The 25,999-nt window shown below is 49.0% G+C and overlaps 1 protein-coding gene across 15 annotated transcripts in view; it reads left to right on the top strand.

The window, feature by feature from the left end:
* Nucleotides 1-25,999, top strand: part of LOC102382623 (F-box/WD repeat-containing protein 1A-like) — an 85,955-nt gene that overhangs the window by 51,496 nt on the left and 8,460 nt on the right. For 6 of the 15 annotated variants that reach the window (XM_025201234.1, XM_025201233.1, XM_025201231.1 and 3 more), the window contains 3 exons: nucleotides 5,101-5,178; nucleotides 18,177-18,266; nucleotides 19,110-19,514. In XM_025201234.1, coding sequence (XP_025057019.1) covers nucleotides 5,101-5,178; nucleotides 18,177-18,266; nucleotides 19,110-19,364 — 423 coding nt within the window. In that variant the 3' untranslated portion in view covers nucleotides 19,365-19,514. Of the gene's footprint in view, nucleotides 1-5,100; nucleotides 5,179-18,176; nucleotides 18,267-18,809; nucleotides 18,915-19,109; nucleotides 19,515-19,534; nucleotides 20,366-24,096; nucleotides 24,917-25,999 lie in introns of those variants that run through there. The other 9 variants (XR_323537.2, XM_025201239.1, XM_006021266.2 and 6 more) reach the window with 6 other exon arrangements.

The following is a 25,999-nucleotide window of genomic DNA, read 5'->3' as shown; positions in this document are numbered from 1 at the left end:
ACCTCTTTGGTCACCTCTGCAAGGAGTCAGAAACTCTGACCTCCTGCTTCGATGTGTGGGAGGAATGGCTGGTCCCTTAGCGTGCCTGCAGGCTCGAAGCACGGCCGGATCAGCAGCGTGCTTCGGGAGATGTTGCTGCTAACGTCAGAAATGCATTTTCAGTGGAAAGGCGCTACACAAATACCTGGGCAGCGACATCTGAAATCCAGGTTGTGCTTGGGCTCATCTCAGCTTGGACGCCGCACCCATTCCTCTGTAGCTTGTGGGGCTGAGATGCCCGGAGCAGACTTCCTTCCTTCCACACTGATAACTAAAAACTCACCCAGCTCTACCTTACATTGCCTAGAATGAGCCTTAATTGGTTGGAAATGACCTGGATATGGGGGAGCTCGATTAAAGTCCAGGCTGCACATGACAACACATTTATAATATTTTTTCCAAGGCAGGCAAGTACTGCCTGTATCGGATGCAGGTGTTAAAGCAGTTTTTGGTTTGAAAGGCCAGTGCGGCACAAGTTCTGGCCTTTGGGAGAGTGACAAGTGTTTTGCCTGCATAAACAAAATATTTTTTCCCCCCGAGGCCCACGCACACCTAGTTTCCCTTAAGCTCATCATCTCTGTCAGGTTAATCAATAGGCACCGTATGGCAGAGGGTCAGTAATCAGTGTCATCGTGCCTTTAAATCGTGTTGAAAATTTGCTTAAAGCCTGGGCCAATTAACATCGAGATGATGAATGGATGGGTAGATGGGAAGAGCCTGGCGCTCAGGGGCTTTGTGAGAAGGAGATGCTCAGCTGTTGAGCAGCAGACACCAGCGAATAAAATCAGCCATTCATGTGAGCTCAGTCCACCCACTCTTAATGATAATGTCAATCTAGCAAAATATATACACATTGGAGTTGTCATGAGTTCATAAATCAAAGGAGTTTGTCAAAGGCATTCAGATTAACGAGGCAGCAGCAATAACAAGTCAAATTTGCATAGAGAATTGCCCGAATCTCAGTAAATTATGATCCTGTTTTTCATTTGATTATTTGCTAATGTCTCAAGAGGGAGAATGATTATATTAGCATGCAAAATCTACTCCAGAAGTAGAAATCGGAGGTATAGCAGACCAGCACACGATGACAATTAATCAGTTTCTGCATACTAGCATAAATGCGCAAGGCCCAGAAATGAACTCCTCTTTTTTATTATTATTTCTCCTTGCTACTGATCCAAATGGTTCAGCTTGACAGAGACTTTATATTGCTTTAACAGTGTTCTGAATTGTGCCTGCAGGCAAGACATAGTTATGCAGCTATAACCAACCTATCCATCTGCCAACCAGATTGGAATTCTCCTATCCAAGGCTTCCATTAACCCCTACTGACAGCTCCAAACAGGATTAAGAATTTGAAAGCATAAAAAATAGTCGTGCTCCTTGCATAGACGCATGGTGCTCCCCCACCTCCCCACGTTTGCAAAAGGGCTGGGTCTGTACTGGTTTATAATCAGTGCTAGGCAACGCGGCACCAGAGACAGCCTCCGTTGTTGGGGCTTCCACCAGCCCTGTCCAGTGGGTAGCCCCTGACTTATCCGTGCACCCACATTTGCTTGGGTGGGCTCTACACAGAGCGTACTGCTTGCCATCACGCGTCCGAGACTTTCCCGACGGGTCTCGGCGTGCGGTATAACACAGTGTATTTGATGCGGCAGGGGCTGGATGTTAGTAAAAAATAAAAATAAAAAATTGTGGTGGTCACTGAGATGCAATGTGCCATGGGATGGCATCCTGGTAGCTACAGGCTGATTCCAGGTGAGGTTGAAAAGGAGCCCCCCATAGCAGACAGCTCTCATTTTAGGGCAGATGAACTACGGAAGGCAAAACCGCTTTGCGTCGGCCTCTGACAGGAAGGTGAAGGAGGACACCTAAAGGCTAAAGTGGGTTCAGGAGTCGGGGCGTCTGCCTTCCCTTCCACTGACATTGTGCGACCTTGTGTAAATCCAGTAGCCTCTCTGCATCCTACCTATGAACGCGGCAGTCTGAATCTCTCAGAAGCGCCCTGAGCTTCCTCTGTGAGCTTCAGAGGAAAGTGTGCAATTCTTTGCTACGCCTGTAGAAGATACGAAGAACAGACCATCTCTTGCGCTGGTTTTAGTTTCCCATGAAGCGGCGATGAAATCCCAGAATTTGCCCCAGTTGCAAGAGAGGTGGTGCACGGTTTTGGCCTCGCCCCCTCCACCCGAATAGATGTCTAGTGCCTGCATCAGCCACAGTCGCTGCGAGCCATCAGTATTTCTTTTTAGTTGGTCTAATAAAAGATAGCACATCTACCCAAACAACTTTGCCTGCCAGTATTTCTAATATGCCCCGGCTTAATATCCAGCCACCAAATGCTCCATTCTAGAGCTGTGCCGCAAAGCGTATTTTGATAGCCGCTAGAGGGTGCCCAGAGCAGTTCCCCTTTTGTCTTCCTCCCTCCCTGGCTCCAGGCATCTCTCATGTCATGCTGAAGCAAAGCTCAGACTGATGCCCCAAAAGATTTGGGGGGTGTAGGGGGCAAGAGGAAATGCAGGTAGGTGTCCTTTTCCTGACATCTGGTACAGCAAGTCTACCTTTGACACCGAAGGCTGAATGACTCTGATGCAGATACGGTTACTTCTGAAGTATTCGGAGGCTCACAGTGCACCTGCATTGATGCTTTTCCTGTCCCTGAGAAACGAGGGGGAGTTCTTAACATCTGGGCTTTGTTTCTTGAGCGTGATCACGCTTCCCAGTCATTCCGTCTTCACCAAGCGGAACTTCCTCGCCGGCAAAAGTGCACGAACAGCGCTCCTCTTTAATAGTCTGCGATCGGAGCTGCTGCGTTGGTGCCGTGGGATGGTGGGGCGCCAAGCTGTGAGCCACCATATGCACTTGGCAGTCTTTGTCTGGTCTTTGTTCAGCCAACCTTTTAGCCTTGCCACCTATAAAGATAATGAATGCAAAAGGGTCTTCTGCTTGCCTTTAACATGAGACGTTCAGCTTCACAAAACGGGGAAAACTTGCCGCGTGGAGATGAGAAGGAATTTCAAAACACGGGCGGATGATGCACCTTCACCACCGTGTTTCTTGGCTTTTGATGCTTTAAATCGTGGGAGACGCTGGATGGTGGTTGGAGGGGCAAAGACGGGGCGAGATTTTTCTTTAAAGAATGACTTTGGGAGGGAGGGAATGATTTTTGAAGTTTGCCACGAGGAGGAAATTGAACATTAAAAAATTCGTGTTAAAATAGTTTAAGAGCGAGCTTCCTAGAAGTGCATCATCATTATTGCAGATTCGTTTCTCTTTAATCTCCCCCCCCCCCCCCCCCCCCCCCAACTCCCAACCCCCCCCCCCCCCCTCGCCCCCCAATATTCCTGCATTAATGGCTTGCTAAACTGTACTGACAGGTGCGGAAAAGCAGCCTGCGCGCCTCTGCTTCCTTTTTTTCTATTTTTTTTTTTTTGCACACACAGGGTTTTCACCTGGGTTTTCATCGCTCCGTCTGAGCCAGATTTCATCTGACTTACTCCTAGCTGAAGCCTTGCATGAAAACTTTCAAAGCCTCGCCTCTTCTAGCAATTTATCAGGCCTGTTTATGATTGATTTCCGTTACAAAACCCTGGCTTCAGCATCCCAGATGTCATAGTGCCTTGCGCGTTCTTTATCTTGTAAACTCGCTAGTTGGCTTGCAAACCCTGATTTACCTGGAATCCCTGGGAATGATTTATGCCATCCCGAGAGGTTTTTTGGTTGTATTTTTTTTTCCTTTGTCTTCCCTTTCTGAGAAGACTGCGTGTGCACTTGCCTTGCCTCCTTGGTGATCTCTTCCTCCCCTTCGACAAAGCCACCAACCTTTGAGCTGCTTGGATCCAAATTGCACCTGCAGCGGGCATCTGCTCCGCTGAGGGCTTCCCTGCTGTTCACACTGCTCTCTGCTTGTAGGGTACCAGCTCCTCCTTTCCCTGCAGATGCAGCCCTGAAGTCCATCACTGAGGTGCAAGCTTTTTGAAGCATCTAGTGTGCCGGGAGTACGCGAGGAGAGGAGTTCTGGGAGTCGGGGCTGAGTGCGGGTGCAGCCTCTATCATCAAATCCTTTCCTTATCCCATCTGCATCACCTCTACCCCCTTGCACAACACCCCCAAACAAAGATTTAAGCAGGGCAGAATATCCTGAGCCTATGCACACTGTGGAAACAGAGCGAGCGGATGGATCCCTGTGTTCTAGCATCGCTTGTATGGCCAACGTGGGGAATAGTCCTCCCACCCCAGTCATTGTTAACTGAACATGTGCCGAAGGCAGATCATGTCCTTTGAAAAGCTGTCGAGCATCACTCTATGGCAAGTATTTGTGGTTTTAGTGTGAGCAGGGCAGAAGTCTCTCGGCGGGCTTTCTGAACCCCAGCCAGGAGCATTGTCTAGAGACACCATAGGCCCTCCTTTTCTTTCCTTTCCATCTCATCTTCCCTACCAGTGGCAGTGGTGTTTAACACTATAGGATCCCAATCATGTGCTTCTGGAGAGAGGTGGAGATGCATCAGTGATGGGTCTAGTGCTCTCACGAAATTTCTGGTGACCCGATTCACCAAAACATAGAGGCACGCCCACGAAAGTAGAGCTTTGGCTGGCCACTGGATTCCCCACGATCCGTTAACGTTCAGCCTACCGTCAGGTGTCGTAATATAAGGCGGGATTGCATTTTATTAGCAATCTTTTGTTTCTTTTAAAGAAAAAAGGATCTGTTGAACACCTGCTATTGCAGGGAATTCAGAAACAGATGTTGCTGTACCACATCAGGCCGTCAGTTCACCACCTCTGGCATCCCACTGCCAACAGCGGCCTGGTACGGATTACCTCGGAAAAAAGCCAGAGCAACCAGACTTCTCCACTCTGTCGGCCAAATGGTGCAATGTTACATCAAGCAGGAAAAATGTTCTCAGCCACAACAAGCCATTTGGCTTACAAGTACAAGTTAGCCTCAGGTGCATGCATGCGTAGAATAACCCAGCTTGAGTAGCTACAAATACTCCGTTCCCTTTCCTCCCGCAGAATCGTACTGGGGATACGAACTGAATTAAAGCTTACTTTCTTTCACAGAATTCCTCTGAGAGAGAAGACTGTAGTAATGACGAGCCCCCTAGGAAGATCATTCCAGAGAAGAATTCACTTAGACAGGTATGCAATCAGTCTCTTTAAAAATACAGTAAAACTTTCTAGCTACTTGGATCTTAAAACACTTTGGGAAGCTACAGCTTGATTTTTAACTGGCAAACATGTCATGCTCAAGCATCTGAAAGTCCTTTCTTTACCTTCCTTGGCAGCATGAGCGTGCACAAAACAATGTACCTGGGAAAATCAAACACACAAGTTGGGCTTTCATAAATATGAAGAGTGATGACTCTATCGGAGGAAACCAACCTGCTCTGTGGAGCACTATCAACTGTGACTTGGTAGCTGAACTTTCTTTACTTGCTATTCATCAAGAACACTCCAGCCTTGTCTTGTAGCAATCCTCCTTTCTCCTTCACAGTACGCTTTGCCTTCCCATGAGACTTTGCCTCCAAGAATCTCAAGCAGTTAAGCTTCATACCACCTGAGACAAGTAGATTTTCTTGGAGACGCTGTCTGGGCTGATCACCTAAAAATAGCTCTGTTTTAATTTCCCTCTAAAATAAGTTCCTGTGAATGAAAACCTGGACAGCAGCAGGGAAAACATTTCATGCAATCCCTTTTATATATAAAAGCAAATTCCTTTCCATGTTAATTGAAGCTCTTTGGAGTAGGAAGTATATCTTCCTCTATGCACTATGCATTCCTGAACACTGTGGGGTTCAAGAAATAAATGCCACAGTGCCTTTTAAAGAGAGGGAATCCTGAACTCTCTCTTCTTTCCTCGCTCCAAAAAAAGGATGATTTACCTATTGCAATCAAAAGAGCCATTTTAGGGATTCCCCCATCTTGGCTTAGCAAGAAAGAGAGGCCTTTTAAACTAGCCTCCCTGTGCATGAGGTTAATTTTACAGTGTGTATTAAGCACTTTGATGTTACGGTAGTGGGTGCAGTGTAAATACCTTGGTCTGGATAAGGGTCCAACCCTTCCAGTCATAGGTGTTTTAAGGAAAATTATTTCATTAAAAAATACCTCTTTTCCCAGACCTCAGCAGAAGGGTCTACTCATCCTGTGTCAAATGTACAGCCACCAGAAGTTGGGGTTGTGCCTAGGAGAGCAGCCGGCCACAGAATCCGGGGCCCTTGGGCTCTGGTGGACCTGGCAGCTGGTGGCAGGAGGGTGAGCGAGCGCTGATACAGTCCCGGTCATCCCCCAGCTGCTTTGCCTGTTGGCACTGCTGCAACCCTACCTCCTGCTGCTGTCCCCATGCAGGAGCTGCCACGTGTCCCAGTTAAAGCTGTCACTACAGAACATAGCAGTGGCCGTGGCAGCTCTGGGTCTGGCGTGGGGCACGCAGCCAGAGCTGTGCAGTGTGCCCCGTGCCAGAGCTGCTACCACCGCACACCCAGGGCACTGGATCCCTGCAAGGAACCCTGCAGCCTGGATCTGGCTTGGGCCCAAGGTGAGCTTTTCGCCCCTGCTGTAGATCATGGTGCAGCTGCATCCTGTCTTCCATGGTGTGAGGATGTACTATCCTGCCCAGAAGGGACATGAGCCTAGCATGTTGCTTTTTTCATCTGCTTACCCCTTTCTGTTGTTAGCTAGTTCCCTAACCTCCTGCCCTTATCATGGTATTGCCCCATTTTTCTTCTGTGCAGGAGGTTGCACGGGTGCCAACAGCCATTTTGCAGCTTTGGGGTCAGAGTTAGACTTGCCCGTGGTGGGCAAAGCTGTCTGGGTTCCACCAGAGAACTTCCTAGTTGAGTTCTGAAATCTCAGTTGTAAGCAGCCTTTTCCAGGCTGTCCTGCTAGTCCGACACAGCGATAAGAGGAGCAAAGATTTACCATCTCGCCAATCTCCTATTAGGGACTTCCACATCTCCTACAACCTGCTGGATGCTTAGTCACAAGCTGTAAGACTGCAATCAGACGCACGCATACTTGTAACAAGGATTGAATTCCCGGCTTGTACTGAGAAGCTGAGAAACCAAAGATAATGAGCATCACGGCAGAACATGGAACGTGTGTGGGCCGATGCAACAGAGATGGTTTCCCAAGCGAAGTCTTTGCTTGTACAAAGAAGTCAGCAAGACCTCACCTTAGACCAGTCCACTTGAAAGCAAGGCTAGATAGCCCACTTGTCCAGGGAGCACAGAATTGGCTGTCCACTTCATCAGATAAATGGGTCCTGAAGGTTGAAAGAAGTGATCGGATACCTCCAGTACAGGTTGATGGCCTGCCTAATCGCCAGAACACTAGCTTAGGAGCAGGAAGCCATCAAATGCCTCCCAAGAGTATGGTCTGGAGCCCTCGTAAGACAGAGGCAGGAGTTGCGGTCCATTCTTTTTGTTCCCAACAGGATCAGGAGGGGAAAGGGCCTGAAGCTTTTGGGGAATGAGGACAGTGCATTGTACTCTAGAAGGCTGTCCCCGAGGAGGACTTAGCCTTGTTAAGTCAAGGTAGCGTCTGCATATCTCAGTATGGAGAGCCAACCGTGTGCTCCTCGCAGCAGGCAAGGCCAGTCACAGCATTGAGTTTCCACAGGCTCAGGTGCCACAAAGCCAGTGGTGCAGGCAGCAGAAGTCTGGCAAAAAGGAAGCCTTCTGGGAAGATGCTGGATGAATCAATAAAGCAGCATCTCTAGCTAATCCTCCTGGGATCTATAAGAACAGGCATGAGACCTGATTCTAGTTTGAGATGCTCTTCTGACGAAGCATGAAGGCAGGTGCTACCATTTCTTTTCAACGCTAATCATTTGACCAGGATCAGGAACTTAAGGCAGGAGCTCAGAGCTCTGCCTTGTATTACTGCCGCCAGCGCGTACGATCCACATGGGGCTGGTCCTCCTTTGAGCAGGGGTGGACTAAGGTGACCTCCTGAGGTCCCTTCAGTCCTCATTTTCTATCATTTAAAACCCCAGGCTCTATTCAACCATAGCCCAGTACCTGGGGTGTTGAGAAGATGGCTCTGTGGCAGAGTCAGGTCCTTCTTCCGTAAGTCGCAGGGAATTGTTACCATCCTCTTGACCAAAGCCCTTGTGCCGATGAGAAGCTTGATCCACCACAGTGATTCTCAACCAGGGTGCTGGGGGTGGTGTGAGGTCTTTTGGAGGGTGCCATGAGGTGAGCATTTCGGGACCGTGAACATACTTGCCGTCTTAAGCCATTAGTGAGGGCACAAAAGTGTTCAAGGCTTTCAGTCTAGGTGCAGCCCAAGGCAGGCAAGCTGCAGTTGTGTGCCGTTCTCCCCCCCGACATTAAGGCATGGTGAATCGAATGCAGCAATGGCTTGCGTTTGGGAAGGATCGGATGCTTAGGGACCTACTTAATTCACAGCTCAGTGGATTTCACGGAAATAGCGAAATCCAGCATTGTCTGCAAAATCAACAACCAAAAAACCCTCAATAAAAACAAACCGCTGGCTCCCCGGTGGGGGAAGGCGCTGGGTGGCGGGGCGGCACGAAGAGCAGCAAACAAGATGGCAGCTGCCCCCTCATCCCTCCTCCCCCCGGGGGGGCCTCTGCACCAATCAGTGCCGAGACGCAGGTCCTCTCCACCAATCAAAATAATGCAAAATAACGATGGAATTAGAGCTTTACGCCACAATCAACCCGCAAAAATTGGTACGTCCCCCTGCGCTTTAGGTAGCTGTATGCTTCTTGCATAAATAGGTAGATTTATGCTTCATCTTTCCATTGCACCGGTGTAAAATGCTGGAGTTTGGACCCGCGTGCGTGGCACAGAGAAGTAGCTCCTCACCGGGAGGACGTTGCATCTGCAGACAGGGTGCTCGTCGCGCTGCTGCTCTTCTCCTCCTCGGCGACACCGCTCTTTTCAGATTGCAGTCTTGGAGAGACGGACCTGCGCGACCAGTCCTCTTGGCCGAAAGGGACTCGATAAAAGAGGTGTACCTCTAGGGATGTGAACAGAGGTAGGGTGGGTGCCCGGCAAACCTGGACAGGAGTGGGCCATCTCAAGGGTCTGTCGTGGTGGTAGACATGGCGACTGGCACAAGAGACGGAAACAGAAGGAGATGGGGAACGTGGCATTGTTGGCTGGGCTGTTATGGAGGGCATTGAAGCAAGGATGAGAAGGTTTTACTCTTGAGAGCTGTCTGCTACGGTAAAATAAAACGTTGGGGTGTAAACCGGCAGCCCTGGTATAACAACAGCCCTTGGAAAAAACAATGACAAGTGGCAAAAGTTTTTGGCAACTTTATTTAAGCTAACAAACGAATTTTCACACTGCAAAGTTATAAATTAATTTTAATAGGCTGATCCAGATGGTCCATTTGGAAAATGGATAGCTTGATCTGTTGAAAATTAAACTAAATTTATCTCTCTCATACTTCAAACTGAAGTAAGCGTGAGAAGAGTGCCCATTAAGTCCAGCACATACAGATGGACCGGCAGGTCACACATGGGACTAATCTGATTCATTTTAAAAATAAATGCATGAGTTATTGAATCAGGTTGCCGTCTCCAGCCCTGTGTGTGTGCGTGTGCGCGCAGCCCTTTCAAAGGGACTCACAAATGCTTCAGTGCCTTTTTAACCTGTGTGTTTCCATTTGAATTCAACTTCCTTGCCAAAAAACGTAATTAGTTTTCAGTGCCTATCATTTAGCGTTAGACCCAAATGCTAGATTGATTAGGTCAGGCATTTGTTATTTTAAGGGCTACGTCGCCATCCTTCATTTATGAAGAACATGAGCTCAATAGTCTTGGGGAGCGAGCTGGCCTTTAGAAACTGGGAAGGGGAAGCTCTCTGGGGGCCCCTCAAGCCTTTTAGCTCCTGGGTGTTTTAAACAGAGCCATGAATGCAGATTTGTAAATTTATTGCGGTGCCATCTGTTTTTTTTGCAAGAACCGTATTATTGTTGGCTTGTATCTGTCTATTGTGGTGGTCAGTCCCCGGGAGCTTGCCCCCATCGGCCGAAGGAGAGTGATGAATAGCGGGGGTCAACACGAGTAGGTCACAGGGCAGCTGTCCGGGGCTGCCCTGAACTTGATTACCCCACCGGTTTTTAAAGGCGAGAGGCACAATGCAGCTTGTTTAAAAATCGCCCCTCCGTCTCTTGAATGGAGTAATAATGAAGTGCCTTTTGCTGTCAGGGCTCTTTCCGTGGGCGGGCTGTGTGGGGGAAGGCAGTGTCAAAGGTGCCTTGTGGGGAAATGCTGATGGCAGCAGGATTGCTGTAATGCATGTCGTGCCGCAAACCAGACTTCGGCCTCCGCCGTCTTCCTGCCGCGCTGCCAGGTAGAAGGCAGGGGAAAATCCTCGGCACGGACCCCCCCGCCGCTGCCCCGCTTCAGCATTTCGGCACTGAATTTGACTGCTGTTGAGATTTAGGATGACATTTGAAAGCAAATATAGCGCCTGCAGCCTGCCGTAGGGCCCGTTTTGAAGACAGGATAGGCACCAGTCTGCCCGGAAGAGCTTGACGTGCAAGACAAACCGCAACACGGGAAGACAGACAAAAGGACCAGGCAGGGGAAGACGGAGGGCAGTGGCAATCAGACATTTTACTGGTAGTCTCCGCTCGGGCACGTTTCATCCCTCTCCAAACGACCCTCCGACGCGCGTCACAAAGGGAAGTTTTGAAGGCCTGTTTGCAGGCGCATCCCTTAATCCAGAAGAGAGGTTTGCAGTTCCAATGTTCCTCTTCCCGAGCCGCGAATCGGGGCCCTTTTGAATTGCCCTGCTTAATGCATTTCTCCCTCTTAATAACGTGTGCTGGGAAGAAGTTAGGTGCAAAGCCTCATTAAAGTAATAAATACTTAATAGGCTGTTTAAAAAAGGGGGCGGGGGAGGGGGAGTTCCTCCCTCCCCAAACCGAATTAAAACGGATCCATTTCTTTAACGTGCCGCCAGCGTTTATCCAGAGCATTAGGGAGGCGCCGGCGTCCGAGTCCCGCCGAAAACGGGGCCTCGTGGCACAGAAGCCACTGGGTCCTTTCAGCATCCGTGCTAATGGGATCTGTCAGCCTGGCTGCATTTCTGCATTCCTGGGTAATTGAGTAAATTGCCAGCCTTGTCTTACTCCCCCTGCCTTTTGTGCTCGTGTCCACTTACCATCTGAAGAACGTGGGCCGTGATAAATAAAGCCCCAAGCAGGGCTCTCGCCTCTTTGAAAGCAGCATGTTGTCGACCCCCCAGTTATATTTCTTTAAGTGTTTATGTTTTTCTGTATTCTTTCCCCTTGTGCGGCTGGCACCCTGCGGATCCGAAGCCATGAGAGAGGCCAAGAAGCTAACAAAGTGGCTGTCCCCTTGTTAGCTTGTTCTTTTCTTCTTTAAAAAACAAGATGAAAACCATCTGGCTCAGGGCATTACATTTTCCTCCCCTGTGCACCTCTATAGATGAAGAGTTTCACCTGCAGTGAGGGTTTACATTGATTAGGGAGGGCGCCGTAATTCAAGCCTCCATCCACTCCAGTGATACTTTGCCGTCTTTAAAGGTGCTGACCCATTGAGTTAAACTGTCAGGGGAGGATAAAAAAGGAGTTGCATCCCAGGAGGTAACAGCTGCCAGGTTTTCAACACCTTGCGCGCTGCTGGAGAAGTGTCACAAATTGTCAATGGCAAGAAAAATCGCTCGGCTGCCATCTTCCCTTAGTCGCGAGCCTCGTGAAACGGAAGATTTAAACCTTTGCGGACCCGCCAGTCACTGCCAAAAATAAATAATTGAAAGTCCAGAGGGTTTCTGAGCGCCCGTCGCCCCAGCGAGGCTGCAAATCGCCCGCCCAGCTCCAGAGTAACTCGATCGGCTCCGGCTGGGCCCGGCCCGGCTTGGCGCTCGAGCCCCAGCAGCCCCGAAGTCTGACATTAGCGTGTCTACATTGAAAAAAACAAGTCTGATTCATAAGCCAGTGAACTGCGAGGAGACATACTGTATTTTGCTCTTTTGAGGGCAATTTGTTTTCAAGCAGCTACCAGATGGCTAAATACCACGACATTTCTTTTTTTCTTTTCTTTCTTTTTTTTTTTTTTTTTTTTTTACAAGAGATCCAGTTTTCCTTGCTCTTTGTTTTCTTGTCTTTTCTTTTTTCTTTTCTTTTTTTTTAAAATGCTTTTGACTTTGCTGAATAGCCCTGTGGTGGCATGGTGACACCCCCACCCCCCCTTTTTTCCTGCTTTGATGGATGAAGAGGGAGGGGGGAAAAAATTGAGATTTAATGCCAGCTCAAATAACAGGCAGGTTGGGAAGGGGGTTTTGCTGTTTGTTTTAAGTTAGTCATTTTAATTGTACTGAGTAATTAGAAGGTACACACAGCCAAGGGAGCTTTGTTATGGTAATTGCTCAAGGAAACCCACTCCCCATCCACCATTGCCATGTGTTGAGACACTTCTTCCCTCTAGTGGCAATATTAAGGACTCTGCCGTTCGCAGTTGGAAGGTGTAATTGCAATATGACAAACTGCGCTTTTGGGACGGTCCCGTCAGCACTTCAGCTTTTGGGTTTGGCGAGTGTGAATTTTGCCTTACAACCTTCCCGCAGAGACCCCCTTTGCCCCCAGCCCTGGAAGCCCACTAAGCTGCGGAGAGCCACGTTTTAATCTTAAAAAATGTAAATATCTATAGCTACGTATGTATATTCATCACGGTGGCTTCTGGGTAATGCTTTGCAGCTTGACTTAATTTTAGTCTCCGGTTTTTTAATTACCCATTTATAAAGATGCTTTTCCATTTGTAGACATTATTTAATACTTTCCGAAGCAGCACCTCGTTTGAAATAAATAAATAAAGCGTGTTTCTTTTCCGTAGTCCGTGTGCAAGACCTTTAAGGGTAATTAATGCAGGTCTCCCAAGACTCCGCGAGCGAGATGAAAGCGATCTTTCCAAATCTGCGGGAGTGATTTGTTTATATATCTTCCCGGTTCTGCTGAATCCTTCGGAGCCTAATAACTTTTTCTTTTTTTTTTTCTTTTTTTCTTTTTTTTTCTTACCGTTTGGCAATTTGTGCTTAGCTACAAAAGCCCTTGTTCGAAAAGAAGCAGTTTAATAATCTGCTCCCTGAAAATGACTTGGAGGAAGGCTATGGGCTCTGTCTTTTTGCTGTGTTTTTATTAGTGTTATCTTTCTCTGATAAATCATGTAATTATTAACTAGTGGGGAAAAAAATCTTATTGAGCTCCTGGGTTGCAGTGTCTATTAAAAAGAGGAGTTTTGTTCAAGGACTTGGGGATTCTCTGAATTAATGGCCGAAGAAATGGCTTTTCCGCAAGTTGAAATCCATATAAACGCAATTCCACTTTGGGTTCGGTGCTTCAGCCGGGCTCGCCGCCTTCATTCCCCATCATTTCAAGGGGGGGGAAGTGTGAGCCCAAGGAGCTCGGGGTCATGGGCTCTCTCTTTAAATAGACAGTCTATCGGACCGAGCCACATAAGCACTGGAAAAAACCCAACTTAAAATACTTGTGGAACAGATTCAGCTAAAAACTCGATGTTTAGTGAACTACAGTCTAGCATCTTGTGGCATTTTAAGCCGTTGGCTGAGAACGGATGCGGCTTTGTGGTCTCCCCTGCTCCTGACATGATTTGGGGCTGCCATATAGTTGTAGGGGGTTTTTTTTTCATTAGACCTTGTTTTGCTATAGGGCTGCTTAACACTCTTCTCAAACGGCTTTTGCAAGGTTAAAGGAATGCAGTTGGTAACAAGTTTGTGTCATTTTAAATATATACCTCCTAGTAAATAAGGAGGAGTCGGGCAATCAATCCCTTTTAGTGTGTTATATGTTTCACCTGACAACTAAACCCTCTATTGATTAGCCATTACTTTGTTAGATAATCCCGTGTCATTGAAGCCACTGTAAAAATTAAACTCTTTAAAATGTTTTACCCTAGCAGCAGTGCAAAAATTGAAAACTTGTTCAGAATTACAGCCGGCTTCCACAAAGAAGGTAGTTTTCAACAAACTGGTTTATGTTTGCATGCTTTATATGCGATATAAAAACATATTAAAGCACTCCAACGCAAAGCTATCTGCCTCTGGCGTCGAACCAGGCTACCGTTTCAAAGTGCTTCCTATGGCACGGAAACCTGTTATCTCGACGGAGGGCGAGGAAAAACTTGGCCGCCTTCAGACGAGATAAGAACTTTAGAGGGGTCCATTTTTAAGGCGATCTGAAAAGTTTTTCCTCTTCCCAGACTTGGGGTCAGCATTTAGTCTCCCGGGCAGCCATACGAGCTGTAGCACTAAAGCTCAGTTTGAGATAGGATCCAGCTTTTCAGGCAAAAAACAGATCTCGGAACTGGAGACTCGCGGAAGGAAGGAATACATCCGCCCGATATTCGTTGTAACCTGTTAGCATGCATGCCTGTGACTGAATAACTTCAACTTCTGTTTTAATTTAGAAGAGAGCTTGCTTCACCCTTTAAGTTCTAGCATGAGACCTTCCTGAGCTTGCGGTAGGGCATGTATAAATCTTCACCGGGATTCGCCGCTCTTCTTAGTTACTCGAGACTCAAGCATTTTTCACGTTCCTTTTAAGTTTCAGCTCCTTTCACCGTTTTCGTGGCAAGACAAAGTGTGGAGGAAGAACTAGGTGGCTGATGATTAAGCACTGACATAGCACATGATATTTTCGAATCGCCGTGCAAAGGCTGATCCTCCAACTAGATTTGCACGGCAGGTAGCTCTATCCCCAGCTCATGGGCAGGGAAGCAGAGATGCAGGTGTCTTGAGGAGTGAGAAGGAATCAACTTCTCAAGGGTTTTCTCCTCAAATTACGGGCTGAATCCAATTTGGATGAGGTTTGAGTCGCATAGTCTGGAGCGCAGTGCAGGCAGGCGGTGTCCATACCTCCCCTTACCAGCTAGGTCAGTGCGCGTCTCCAGCATAATTCATAACACTTGGTTCTCATCTGTCCCCCGAGTAGGAAGCGCTTGGCGTAGCAAACGGATGGTTTTATGGTGTCAGCAAATTTCCTCGGGGAGGTGGAGGCCGTCAAGCTCCTTTATGCTTGAGACCTAATCCCAGCTTGAGTCTAGACCCGTTGTGCTGACCCACGTGACACAGGGCTGTTTGAGAGGATTCGCGCACTCCTGTCTTTCACCGTCTCCTTTGGGATCCAGCGTTGGAAATTGCCAGGTGCCGCCTGCTGCCCACCCTCTCCCGCCAGGTCTCGGCGGTCTGGCTTGGAGGGATGTCGGCGTGAGCCAGAGCGTCCTGCAGTCTTGTCGGCGCTTGTTGCTTTCCCGGTTAGGAAGTCCTGAGAAGAGTAGTGGACGGGTACCATACGGGGTGGGAAGGTTTACGCACCGAGCTGTGGGCCGTCAGTCTGCACCTGGACTGAGCGTCGGACTCGTGAGGGGGGCCGAGCCGGTTCAGCTTGGGGTGGCTGGAAGGGAAGAACCAGCACAAGGGAGGTTGGCTCTGGTGCCCGGCTTGGGAGGACACACCAAGGCCTCTGGGCCCTTGCAGCCTGTGGACTGTGTGTGTCATGGTGTCTTGCAAGTTTGGGGCCGAATGAATAAACTGATGCTTTGGAAGGAAGACCTTGCAGCCCCTGGGTGAGTTGAGTGCCCCTGCGTGTCCCCTCCCATCCGCTGCCCCCTCCGTGTGTCTTACAGAGACCTGTGCAGTGTGCAGCCTGCCTTCTTTGGTTTACCAGCACATTTCTTTGTAAGGCATCAGAAAAAATTGCCTTTCCATAAAGGCAGTTCATTGCTCCCTCTTTATTCTCTGGTCCACTATCGAGAGGCTCAGCAGTTCTTGTCACCTATTTCTAACATCTGGAGACAAGCCCCTTTCCTGCTTTCTCACAGAACCCCAGGCAGTGAGGGTGGGGAGGTCGCATGTAGTCCAGCCCCTGCTCAAAGCAGGACCAGCCCCTGCTACATCATCCCATTCTCCTTTGCTGCCCCTTGATTTGGGAAGGAGATTCCCCATAAACTTCTCCAATATTCCTTTTGCTGCGATGCCGTCAGCGATAGCTCAGCACCTGGTGCGCTGATGTTGTTTCCTTGTGCTCTTCCCATCGCTCTGCTGTCCTGTACTTGGATCCTGAGCTCTTGTTCCCTGTTTGTTCTCCACTTAATGCAACAGGGTCCTGATTCATAGCTGCAGCTTCTGGATGCCACAGCCATCCTGTTACTGGTAGACTGAGTGTTATCAAACCAAGCTTGGGCAGACAAGGGCTTGGGAAGAAAAGATCTTTGTTAGGCCCCCTCTACGTCTTACAGGTGTTGCCCAATTAACTGGTTAATTGTGCAGCTACCTGGAGACTAGCTACATATGCAAGGTAGCTATCGCATGATAAAAAGCTCCCATCACCTGTAAAGTTAGACCTTGGAAATGTGTACTGAGTTTATAGCTGGTTGCTATCTAGCTCCGATTTGCATGTGCAGCAGGGTCTCCCCTGCAACTGGGAGTCCCATCAGCTGCCGGGCTCAGCGCCGGAGGGGGGAACCATGCCCAGCATAAAAACCCTGAGCCTAAGGGACTGAGGCATCTGTCATCCCCGAGGTCCAGGGCTGCTGAAAACCCTGGGACCCCCAGAATCATGGCCGCCCTAATCCATAGAGCTCCAGGGTGTAGGAGGCCCCTCCGGGCTGGAGGATCGATGCAGGGGCAGCTCCCCTTACCAGGGGCGTGAGAAACCCTGGGGGCACCAGTTTCTGGGCCCAGGGGTTTCCTGCACCCCCGGGACATGGAGATCATTGCAGCAGCGATGCTCCGGGTCTGGGGGTGCCTGGGGTGCCCCTCAACTGGGGTGCGTGGGGCCCCCAGCTGCAGGCCCTTGCTTCTTGCTGGTGGGATCAGGCTCCCCCTGCACCAGCATAAGGCGCAATGAGATATAATGCGCAGTCCCCCAACCACGCCTCCTGCCATGCACGTGTGTCCTGGCAGGAGGCACAACCATGCATTAGACCACATCGTGCCTTTACCTGCACATGTAGAGGAGCCTTAGAGACCCGTCTGGTTTAGGATGTCTGAGCTTAAATAGCAAAACCCATCAAACTGCAGCATGAGCCTTCTTAATTATTCCGTCCATTGCACTTTCCATGCATTATCTTATTCATTTAGTCTGGAGAAGAGAAGAGTGCGGGGGGATGTGTTAACAGTCTTCAGATACCGCAGGGTGATTGTAGAGAGGATGGAGATGGGCTTTTCTCTCTTGACCGTAGGGGACAGGACTTGGAGAAACAGCCTCAAGCTGCAGCAGGGGGAATTCAGGTTGGAGATGAGGAGGAACTTTCTGGCTCCAAGGGTGGTCGAGCATTGGAGCCAGGCACCTAGAGAAGTAGTGGACTCTCCGTCCTTGCAAGTTTTCAAGTGCAGGTTGGACAGACACTTGACTGGGATGGTTTATTAGGGACAATCCTGCCGTGAGCAGAGGTTTGGACTGGATGACCTTGCGGGGTCTCTTCCAGCCCTACTTTCCTGTCATGGTGTGATCTCAGAGGGCTTTACAAAGGAGGGGAGAGCACATCCCTGATGTGTCTCCCGAGGCTGAGGTGTCTCCCGTTGTCTGGAGAGGTAGGAAGAGATGTCCCGTGCCCAGAGGACGTCTGATCCAAAAGGACAGCACCCAGACGCTGGGAGACTGGAGGTACAGTCTGCAGCTTATCAGGTCTGCTTTTGTAATGGGCCTTTTTCCCCCAGATATTTAATTACAAGAATCCGTAGAGGCTTCAGGAAAAGAGCACCTCCCTCTGCCCTTTGTCTTCATACTCCTAAACAAGCAAGAAAAAAGAATACAAAACTAATTTGTCTCCTTTCCCTCTTCCCCTTTTTTCCTGGTAAACCTTGAAATTGCCATATGGTTTGCAATATTTTCCCCTTCTATTTAAAAAACAAATAAATAAAAATACAATATATCCATGCACGGAGGGTAGCATAATGTTACGTACACACATGTGCACGCACACCCTGTACAGATGAACAGTGCACACTTGTTTGTACGGGCCTTCACACTTCACCTCCCCTCTTTAAGGAGAAGAGCGATTCAGAAATACAGCAGGGTGGCTTCAGAGGGCTGTGAGGGTATCTTGCACCAAAAATGTGATGCCCGCAAAGCAAAGCTGTGCTGCTCTGTTGAGAACCGTTGTCGTCTTTCCGCAGACCTACAACAGCTGTGCCAGACTGTGCTTAAACCAGGAAACCGTGTGTCTAGGAAGCACCGCGATGAAGACGGAAAACTGCGTGGCCAAAGTAAGTGATCGGGCGGCTCTATTTCGGTGTCTTTTTTGTGAGCACCTTGTTCGCTGTTAAGCAGGGAGAGGTTATCCTGGAAGAATGGGGTATGACAAACATATTTCGAACAGCAGATGCTTTGGGCCGCCTTCCTGGCCTGCATGGAAGGCCTATCCCCTACCTTTTGGGGTGCTGTGCTTCCGCTTGGAGAGTGGGAGTTTGGGTCCCCGGTTTCCCCTGTCCACAGGGTGGCTGCATGTGTAGGAACAGCAAGTCCTTCCCAGAGGAGGGTTTGGGGGTGGGGTGGGTTTTCTTCCCATCGAATGACTGTCTCCAGCACCCTCTGCCGGTCACTACCCAGAGTTACACCTGCACGTGCCGGATGGAGGCTCTTTGCATGCGGGGCTTTCTGATGCCCGGCACCGCAAGACAAACCCGATTAACAATGAAACCCAACACGGCGGTGGGAGTGGGACGAGGTGTACTAGATGCGCCCATAGGACTGGGAAGAGCTGAAATGTCAATAACCACCAGCTTTTTCCTAAACCTAAATATAACTAGAATAAAAGAAGCCAGCTCCATGAGGGCTTGTGCGCGCAAGCGGAAAACATTCCAGCCATGATACCATATGCATAAAAAGGCCTGTGTAAAGGACATGTTTAGCCTTGCATAAGCTTCATGTTTCCATTGGAAGGAGGTTGGAAGTAGGCATGCAGGACAGATCAGTGCATGCAGCCATCTGTTACTGGAACCAGCTGGCATTTTGTTGCTCCTCTGTCACCACAACACGACCGCTATAAAACCTACCCCCTCTTCTCACTGCTTATTCCTTGGATCTTCTCCTTTCGCTTCCTTTTTCAGCTTGGAGCGATCTGTGCAGGATCCACCTTTGAACCAGCTCTCAGCTGTTGTTTTTTCAGCCTGGGCGTCACCGGTGCAAAGCTGGATGTTGTGGCCCCTTTTTATTTTCCATTAGTAAATGGGCCTGTTGCACGACTGGCACTGCACGCAGGTGACTCGCTGAGCAGCTTGTGGGCCTACAGCCTGCCATCGTTCAGCTTGCAGTCATCCTGGGTTAGAGGTGCAGTCCATGGAAACTACATATCCCAGCATTAAGTGCTGCTCTTCAATTCAAGCAGCCAGACTGGTCTCTCAGCTCAAGAGATAAAGTATCGCGTACTGACATCTGAAGTCAGACACATTTTTTTTCTTTTACCGAGTAGGTGGAACCCTCCTTGACAACATACCAGTGCAGCCCTCAGTAAAATGCCCTTTGTGTATCGCAGGTTTGTATCCTGGTGTCACAAAGCTGCTCGTGAGCAGACTAGAGCAGCCAGCATGTGCAATCAGACTTCGGATTCTGCTTGGTGCCTGTCTATGGGGAAGCCAGAAAAGCAAATCTCTCCTAATAAATATTTTCAACGGGTTGCTGACAAGCTGCAAGGCAGGCGCCCTAGACTGCGAGACACCTTTCATGTTGTTGAAATAGGGTTGATCTCTGACCCCAGAGACAGAAGCCTGTATCTCTTGGGTATAAGGACTGCATCTCTAGAACATGTGTTTTGCATTGGCTTATAAAGGGCGTTCTTCTGGATACATTTCCCCACCCTGGGTAATTGCTTCCTGTTAAGACTGACTCGCGTGTTCCCGACACTCTGCCCATCCAGCTATAAAACAAATGGGTTTGCTCAGAACCTTTCACAGTGTATCAAAGCACTTCAAAACCCAGCTAGCTGGATACCCAGAGTGGAGCCACCAGCACAGCCTGGGAAGCGCTTAACACAGGGTGAAGGAGTTGGTAGGCTGTGGGCTAGCCCCCTGCACGGGCTGGGTTTCAGCCACCGTGATTGATAGGTGACTCAAACTTGGACAGTGCAATTACAAGGAGAGGAGAACTGTTGGCAGGGAGGTGCCTAAGCTCCTTTACTTCAGTCTCTTCCATTTGTACCAGGATTTTCAACTTCTCTTGAGACGTCCATTTGCAAAAGATAGAAGGGATTGTTATCTCATTCAAAGGACCGCACTTCTAGCGTTACCGTCACCCCCCTTAGTGCGGCGGAGCAGTGTCAGCACCGAGTCCCAGGCACGTGTCAGCTTCGCCATTTAGTCTCTTGTTGACTCGATCACGTTTCAAAAGAGAATGACTTGTTTTGCAGCTGCTGAGCAGGAGCCTGGCTTGGGCACCGTGGCTAACCTTGACATCACAGCCCCGCTGCATTCAGTTTCCGACCTTGGACAGTGTCTGACATTGTCATTTCAGCTGGGCTTGCAGGTAGAGGGGCTCCTGCATCCTCTAGAACAGAGGTTCCCAACTTGTTCTTATTGCATACCCCTTTCCAGATGTACCAGCTGCCCACATACCCCTACCAGCATGCATTTTGTATTTTAACCCCTTAAATGACCAGTATTATAATGAAAATTAAATCTGCTGTTACACAGTTTCTCCCACGTACCCCCCAGAGATGTCTTGCGTACCCCCAGGGGTATGCATACCACAGTTTGGGAACTCCAGTTCTAGAATTGAAGCCATTGGCCCTGAAAGCATCTCAGATAGGTATAGTCTGTGCCACCTTTGGTTGCAATCAGCCATGCTAGTCATTCCTCTTCTTCCTAAATTGGAGAGAGCAGCTGAAGTTAAATAACATCTTAGAGTATTCTGCAGTGTAGTGTCGAGATGTCACCCTGTAACCACACAGTGTCACGCCTGGGTCTATCACAAGATCTTCTCCGTGACGGGTTTTCTGCAGTACCTAGCTCACAGCCAGCCCTCACGTAAGACAGGCTGGCAGCATCTTGGACAGTGAAGTGCTCTGGCTCTCTTGGAGGGGGATGCATGCTAATCTTAAACCACCCCCAAGTTTTGGTGATTTTTTTTTTTTGCATGCATCTTGGCCTCATCCCTGCCTTTTGGCAGGAATTTGTCCTCTGAAGCTCTACCATATTGAAACATGGAGGTACTTGGATACAGCAAAATGAACAGAGAGCAAGCCAGGTTGTTTTAGACACGTTTGAAATCCGAACGCTTCCCAGCGTGCGTGGAGAGAGGAGGGCGCGACATTTACCTTTGTTTCGTTGAATTGGGTGCATGGGTGTTTTGGGATGGAGGTGTCCCCTACACCATCTCTTACTACCCTCCTTCCAAGTACCTGGTTGGGCTGTGTCCTCTGCCAGCCACAAAGGCGGTGGTGACTTCTGCAGAGGACGTGTGTCCAAAGTGGGCGTAGGTCTGTGTGCAACTTCCTTACATCTTAGCCCCACAGAACAACACGGGATACGCTTTCCCTCCACGCCGCTGCTCCTAGTCTGCCGCTGCGGATGGATGCTGTTCCCAGGAGTTAGTGGCATTTGGGTGAAGGAGGCAGAAGCTAGCTTGAACCTCAGCTCCAAGGACAGGGTGTTGATTTTAATGAGGCTCATTGAAACCCAGCCAAGTGAGCATCTGCCTCTATTGTTTGTGCCATGTTCCACGAGCCAGGATCTCCCGGCCAGGCAGCGCCGTTGGTGTGCGCTCCATCCCTTATTAGAGGAGTGCGCTGTTTAAAAAGCAAACAAACGGGGGCGGGGGAAACCCTCCAAACCCTGGCATGTCGTCGAGTCCAGGGATGCTTCTGGCCCTGCAAATGTGGTGTCTCATCACCATTCAGCATCCTATACCACTAGCTTTCTGCTGCTGAGCTCAGTTCCCCATGTGCCAAGGTGGGCCCGTTTCTGCCCCTCTCCGCAACGGAGCTGATCTGGGTGTCGCGTAGGTCTTGGTTTAGTTGGCTCTTCTGCCAGAGACCACGCAGGAAAGTCCACGGGATCCTTGGCTGCATTATTGTTTCCTTTAATGGGTAGGAATGAGACATCTTGTCTGCTACTGTTCTCGTCAGTTGGACTTGATTAGATTTGGCTCTCACTGTCCGTCCTGGGCCTGCCAGATCCTCGTCCTCCCTGGCTCCTTTCTAATTCAAAGGGCTTTCTTTAGTAAGAAACTTGCCGGATGACACACCAAGGCACTACACAATCAACACACCACACAGGTCTGTTGTGTATGAACCTGTACAGCCGGGCCAGCTTCAGCCTTGCGTTGTACGAGAGCAATGTTCGAACCTCCGTTTTCCAGGGGACGGGACTTTTTCCTTTTCTAGCAATCTAAAAAATCCTGCACTACCAACACTTGTTTCGGCAAGGTCTCTCTGCCTGCCGGAGCCAGGCACAAATCAGGCCTGCGTTTGCACCCCTGGTTTGCCTTGCTTTGGAGCAGACTGCCCAGAGAAGTGGTGCAACCTCCTCCATCCTTGGAGGTTGTCAGGAGCAGGTTGGACGGACGCTTGGTTTAGTCAGGGCTGATCCTGTCTTGAGCAGGAGGCTGGACTAGATGACCTTGTGGGAGGTCCCTTCCAGCCCTGTGATCCTAAAACCCAGCTAAATAATACCAGTCTCAAGACAGTATAATGAGATGCTTGGATAAAGGAATACTTCAGTAAGCCGCAGTAGCACCCTGCAGCTTGGCCAACCTCTTCAGCCTATAAGAACCTAATTCTTTACTCTGCAGTGATGACACCATACTTCAAACTTCAGGACTACTGAATGCTTTTACATGAGGGTTTCTTTCGAGGAGGTGTAATTTTATCTAACCAGTTTCCCCGTTGGTGTTCAGAAATGATGGAAGAAGTAGTCGAGTGGTAGTACAGGCACTTTCTGCATCTGCACCTCTTTCGGTCCTAAGCCTATGCAGACGCTGGCCTGCACACTCTCAAACACAACATTGTTCTTGCATTTGCAGATCTGCAAGGTCTCCTTAAACTCAAACACTCGGGGGTCTGTGCGGGATGCCCCGGATAACGGTAGAAGGAATCCATCTGAAATCTCTCTTGCATGCGTCTTGGATCCCTTTAAATCACACTGATAGCTCCTGCTCCATGAAAATGCCTTGGCATTCACTACTCGAGAGGCATCGCAGCCGTTGTAGATTGTGGCCAAACTACGGAGCTGCCATTTTTCTCCAGAAGGCAGAGCTTTGAAATCACCAAATCCTCTAGATGTAAGACTAAAAGGGCTGATTCTTGGATAGAAACAACATGAGTAATTACATTTCTTTCCTGATATGCCCCAGCAGTTCTGATCAGAAAGTATATTCTTCCACCCGCTTAACTCTGGGACAGAAGCAGTGTGCGATACCAGGTGGTGTCTGGCAGCTGCCACGCTCCACCCTGATGTGCCTGTGTTTTCATGGTGGTCAGTCTTCCCTCGTTAGAGACTGGGTATAAATCGCCAAGGGATGGAAGGTGCTAAAGTCATCATTTGGTCAAAAGAGCCAGTGGTAGGGAGCGAGGAACTGAGTTAAATCCATTGACGTGGGTGAAGTTGAGCAAGTCTCTGCTTTTCGGTGCTAGATGATCTATTGAGGTCCCTTCCAACCCTAACATCTATGAATCTATTTCCCATCTGTGAAATGGGGATAACACAAACTGCTTACTGGTATTTGAGAAGGGCGTTGTGGAAGATCACTGACTGCCCGCAAACACGCTTTAAGTATGTGAAGTGCAGTGTGAAATCCTGAATGTTTTAGACCTCTGCATTGCAAACAGATTCAGAGGCCTTGACTTGGTTCTGATCTTCCTTTCGTAGCCATCGGTGGGGGGCGGGGGGCGTGTTTTAACCTTAATTTTGAGGTTGTCTCTTTGGAGGTCAAGTCAAGCTTTTTGCTTCGGGTCCCCTTCCCACCCCACCCCCTCCCCGTCTAATAATCTCTTTGCAAATGACTAAAACAGAAATGTGAGTTCCTCCCCCCGCCCTCCCCCTATCGCACATTCTCCAGATTTTGATAGACTTGTTTTATTTATTTCCAAAATTATATCCGCAGGAAACAAGCTGTTTAAATTCAGATTATGCTGAAGCAAAATGGTCCTGGTATGAGAAGCAACGTGCTGTTTTATGAGCGCAGAGTCCCTTTTCTCATAACTGATTGATAGTAAATATTTTCCTGAAGAATTATTGCCAACCATGAACAGTGCAACTGTTTCACTTTTTTTTTTTTCCGTGCTACTTGCTGTACCAGCCATTGTCTGTAATTAAGATCTACAATTCACAATGCAGACGTTTGCACTTCCTCTGGGTCTGAGCTATTTATAAGGCATTTCAGCTGTTCAGAGTTTCTTTTGAGTGTTAAACTACATGTTAACAGGCTTCTTTAGTCTCCAGTTACACAAACACTTTTAGGCAGTCTCCTTTTTCACTCCCCCCAACCTCCAGAACCTTTTTATGCGTCAGCAAAGCCATGAATTAAACAAGAGTTAAACTCGTTTTTGGTTGGGTTTTTTTTATGAACAGCCTTTGAGGATAATTGAAGCAATATCAATATAATAGTTAGGACTCATAAATCACCTTTGAGGCGAGGATGGCTAAATACCGGACGCGTATGGATTCTCACAAATTGTGCTGTAGAGGTAGGCTGAGATTTTTTCCCCGCCCCCCCGGACGCGATAGAAGAATTACATTCCAGAAGTTCAGCCAACCTGGTCGTCATAACTCACTGCTTTGACCACCAGCTTGAACATCTCCAAAGCCAAGACTTGGAATTGCATTACCATTCACTCGGCCGGCTTGTCCCAAAGGAAGAAGTTGAGTTCCTCGCGGTCAAGGATCGGGTGTTGCCTAAGCGAAATGTTAAAAATTGAGCTCCTGCCTTTTCTGCACGGGCATGAAAGATGGAACAGCAGCTCTTTTTTTCTCAAGAGCAAGAACGTGCCCGGCTGTCTTTAGCTGAAAGTCTTCTGTGCTCGTGTGTTAGGACATAAGCAATGCCAAACTGGCCAGACCCTGGTCCATCCAGTCCAGTGTGCGGTCTCCAGCAGTGGCAGAAGTGGATGCTCTAGGGAGAGCGTTGGATTGTGACGCTGCAGGATGGGCCGTGGTTATTCGCACTCAACACCGGCTACGGTTTCGTGGTATAAAGGGTCAATCACATTGAGCTCAGTAAGGCATCTCCCTTTGTAAAAGTGGCTCTGCTAATATGCTCTGGCATCCTTCATGACGAAGGTATAATGACACCAAGCATTTTGAACCCTACATGACTGTGGAGGCAACCAGAAGTGTCGCCTCGCCCGAGATCACCCCTGGGACGATGTCCAGGCGGCGTTACCTCTGCAAATGGCTCGGGACGTGATTTTCCAAGAAACGGCGTTGGCAGGCCAGGTGTTGCTGTGGTCTGTTTCCAAACGTAAGGCTTCCAAGTAGAATTTCTTTGGAAAATATGAAAAGTCCTTGGGTTAATACTTATGCCGGGAATGCTAGGATCGTAGGAGAGTGGGGCTGGAAGGGACCTCACGAGGCCATCCAGTCCAGCCCCCGTGTGACTGGCGTGTTTAGATCGCAACTCACTGCGGGGGCCCCGTGCATATATTTGAGTGACGCGCACCCGACGCTAAAACCAGTTCCGATTTCAACCAGAGCAAAGGAACCGATGCAATGGAGACAGTCTTTCTCGACCGATCCAGATTGCGGGGGGGAGGCTCTAGAGCCTCCATTTCTGGGAGGGGATATCGTCGGAAGCAAGTTCATCATCGAGCATGTACTGCAGCATTGCCCACTGATGCATGCCGGATCACCCGCACGCCGAGATCACATGGCTGCTCCAAAAGTCAAACGATCAATTCGCCTCGTTTTGGCTCTGTAGTTAATGCACAAACAGTGCGATCTGCAGGGCTGTAATTGCATTGTTAGGGCCAAGGAACAAGCCTGTGCCTTTTCAGCAGACAGCTGGCAGG

Source organism: Alligator sinensis, unplaced genomic scaffold (genome assembly GCF_000455745.1).
Source record: "Alligator sinensis unplaced genomic scaffold, ASM45574v1 scaffold61_1, whole genome shotgun sequence".
In the NCBI taxonomy this organism is placed as follows: Eukaryota; Metazoa; Chordata; order Crocodylia; family Alligatoridae; genus Alligator; species Alligator sinensis.
The sequence above is the reverse complement of the archived record's forward strand: the minus strand, read 5'-3'. Positions and strand labels throughout refer to the sequence as shown.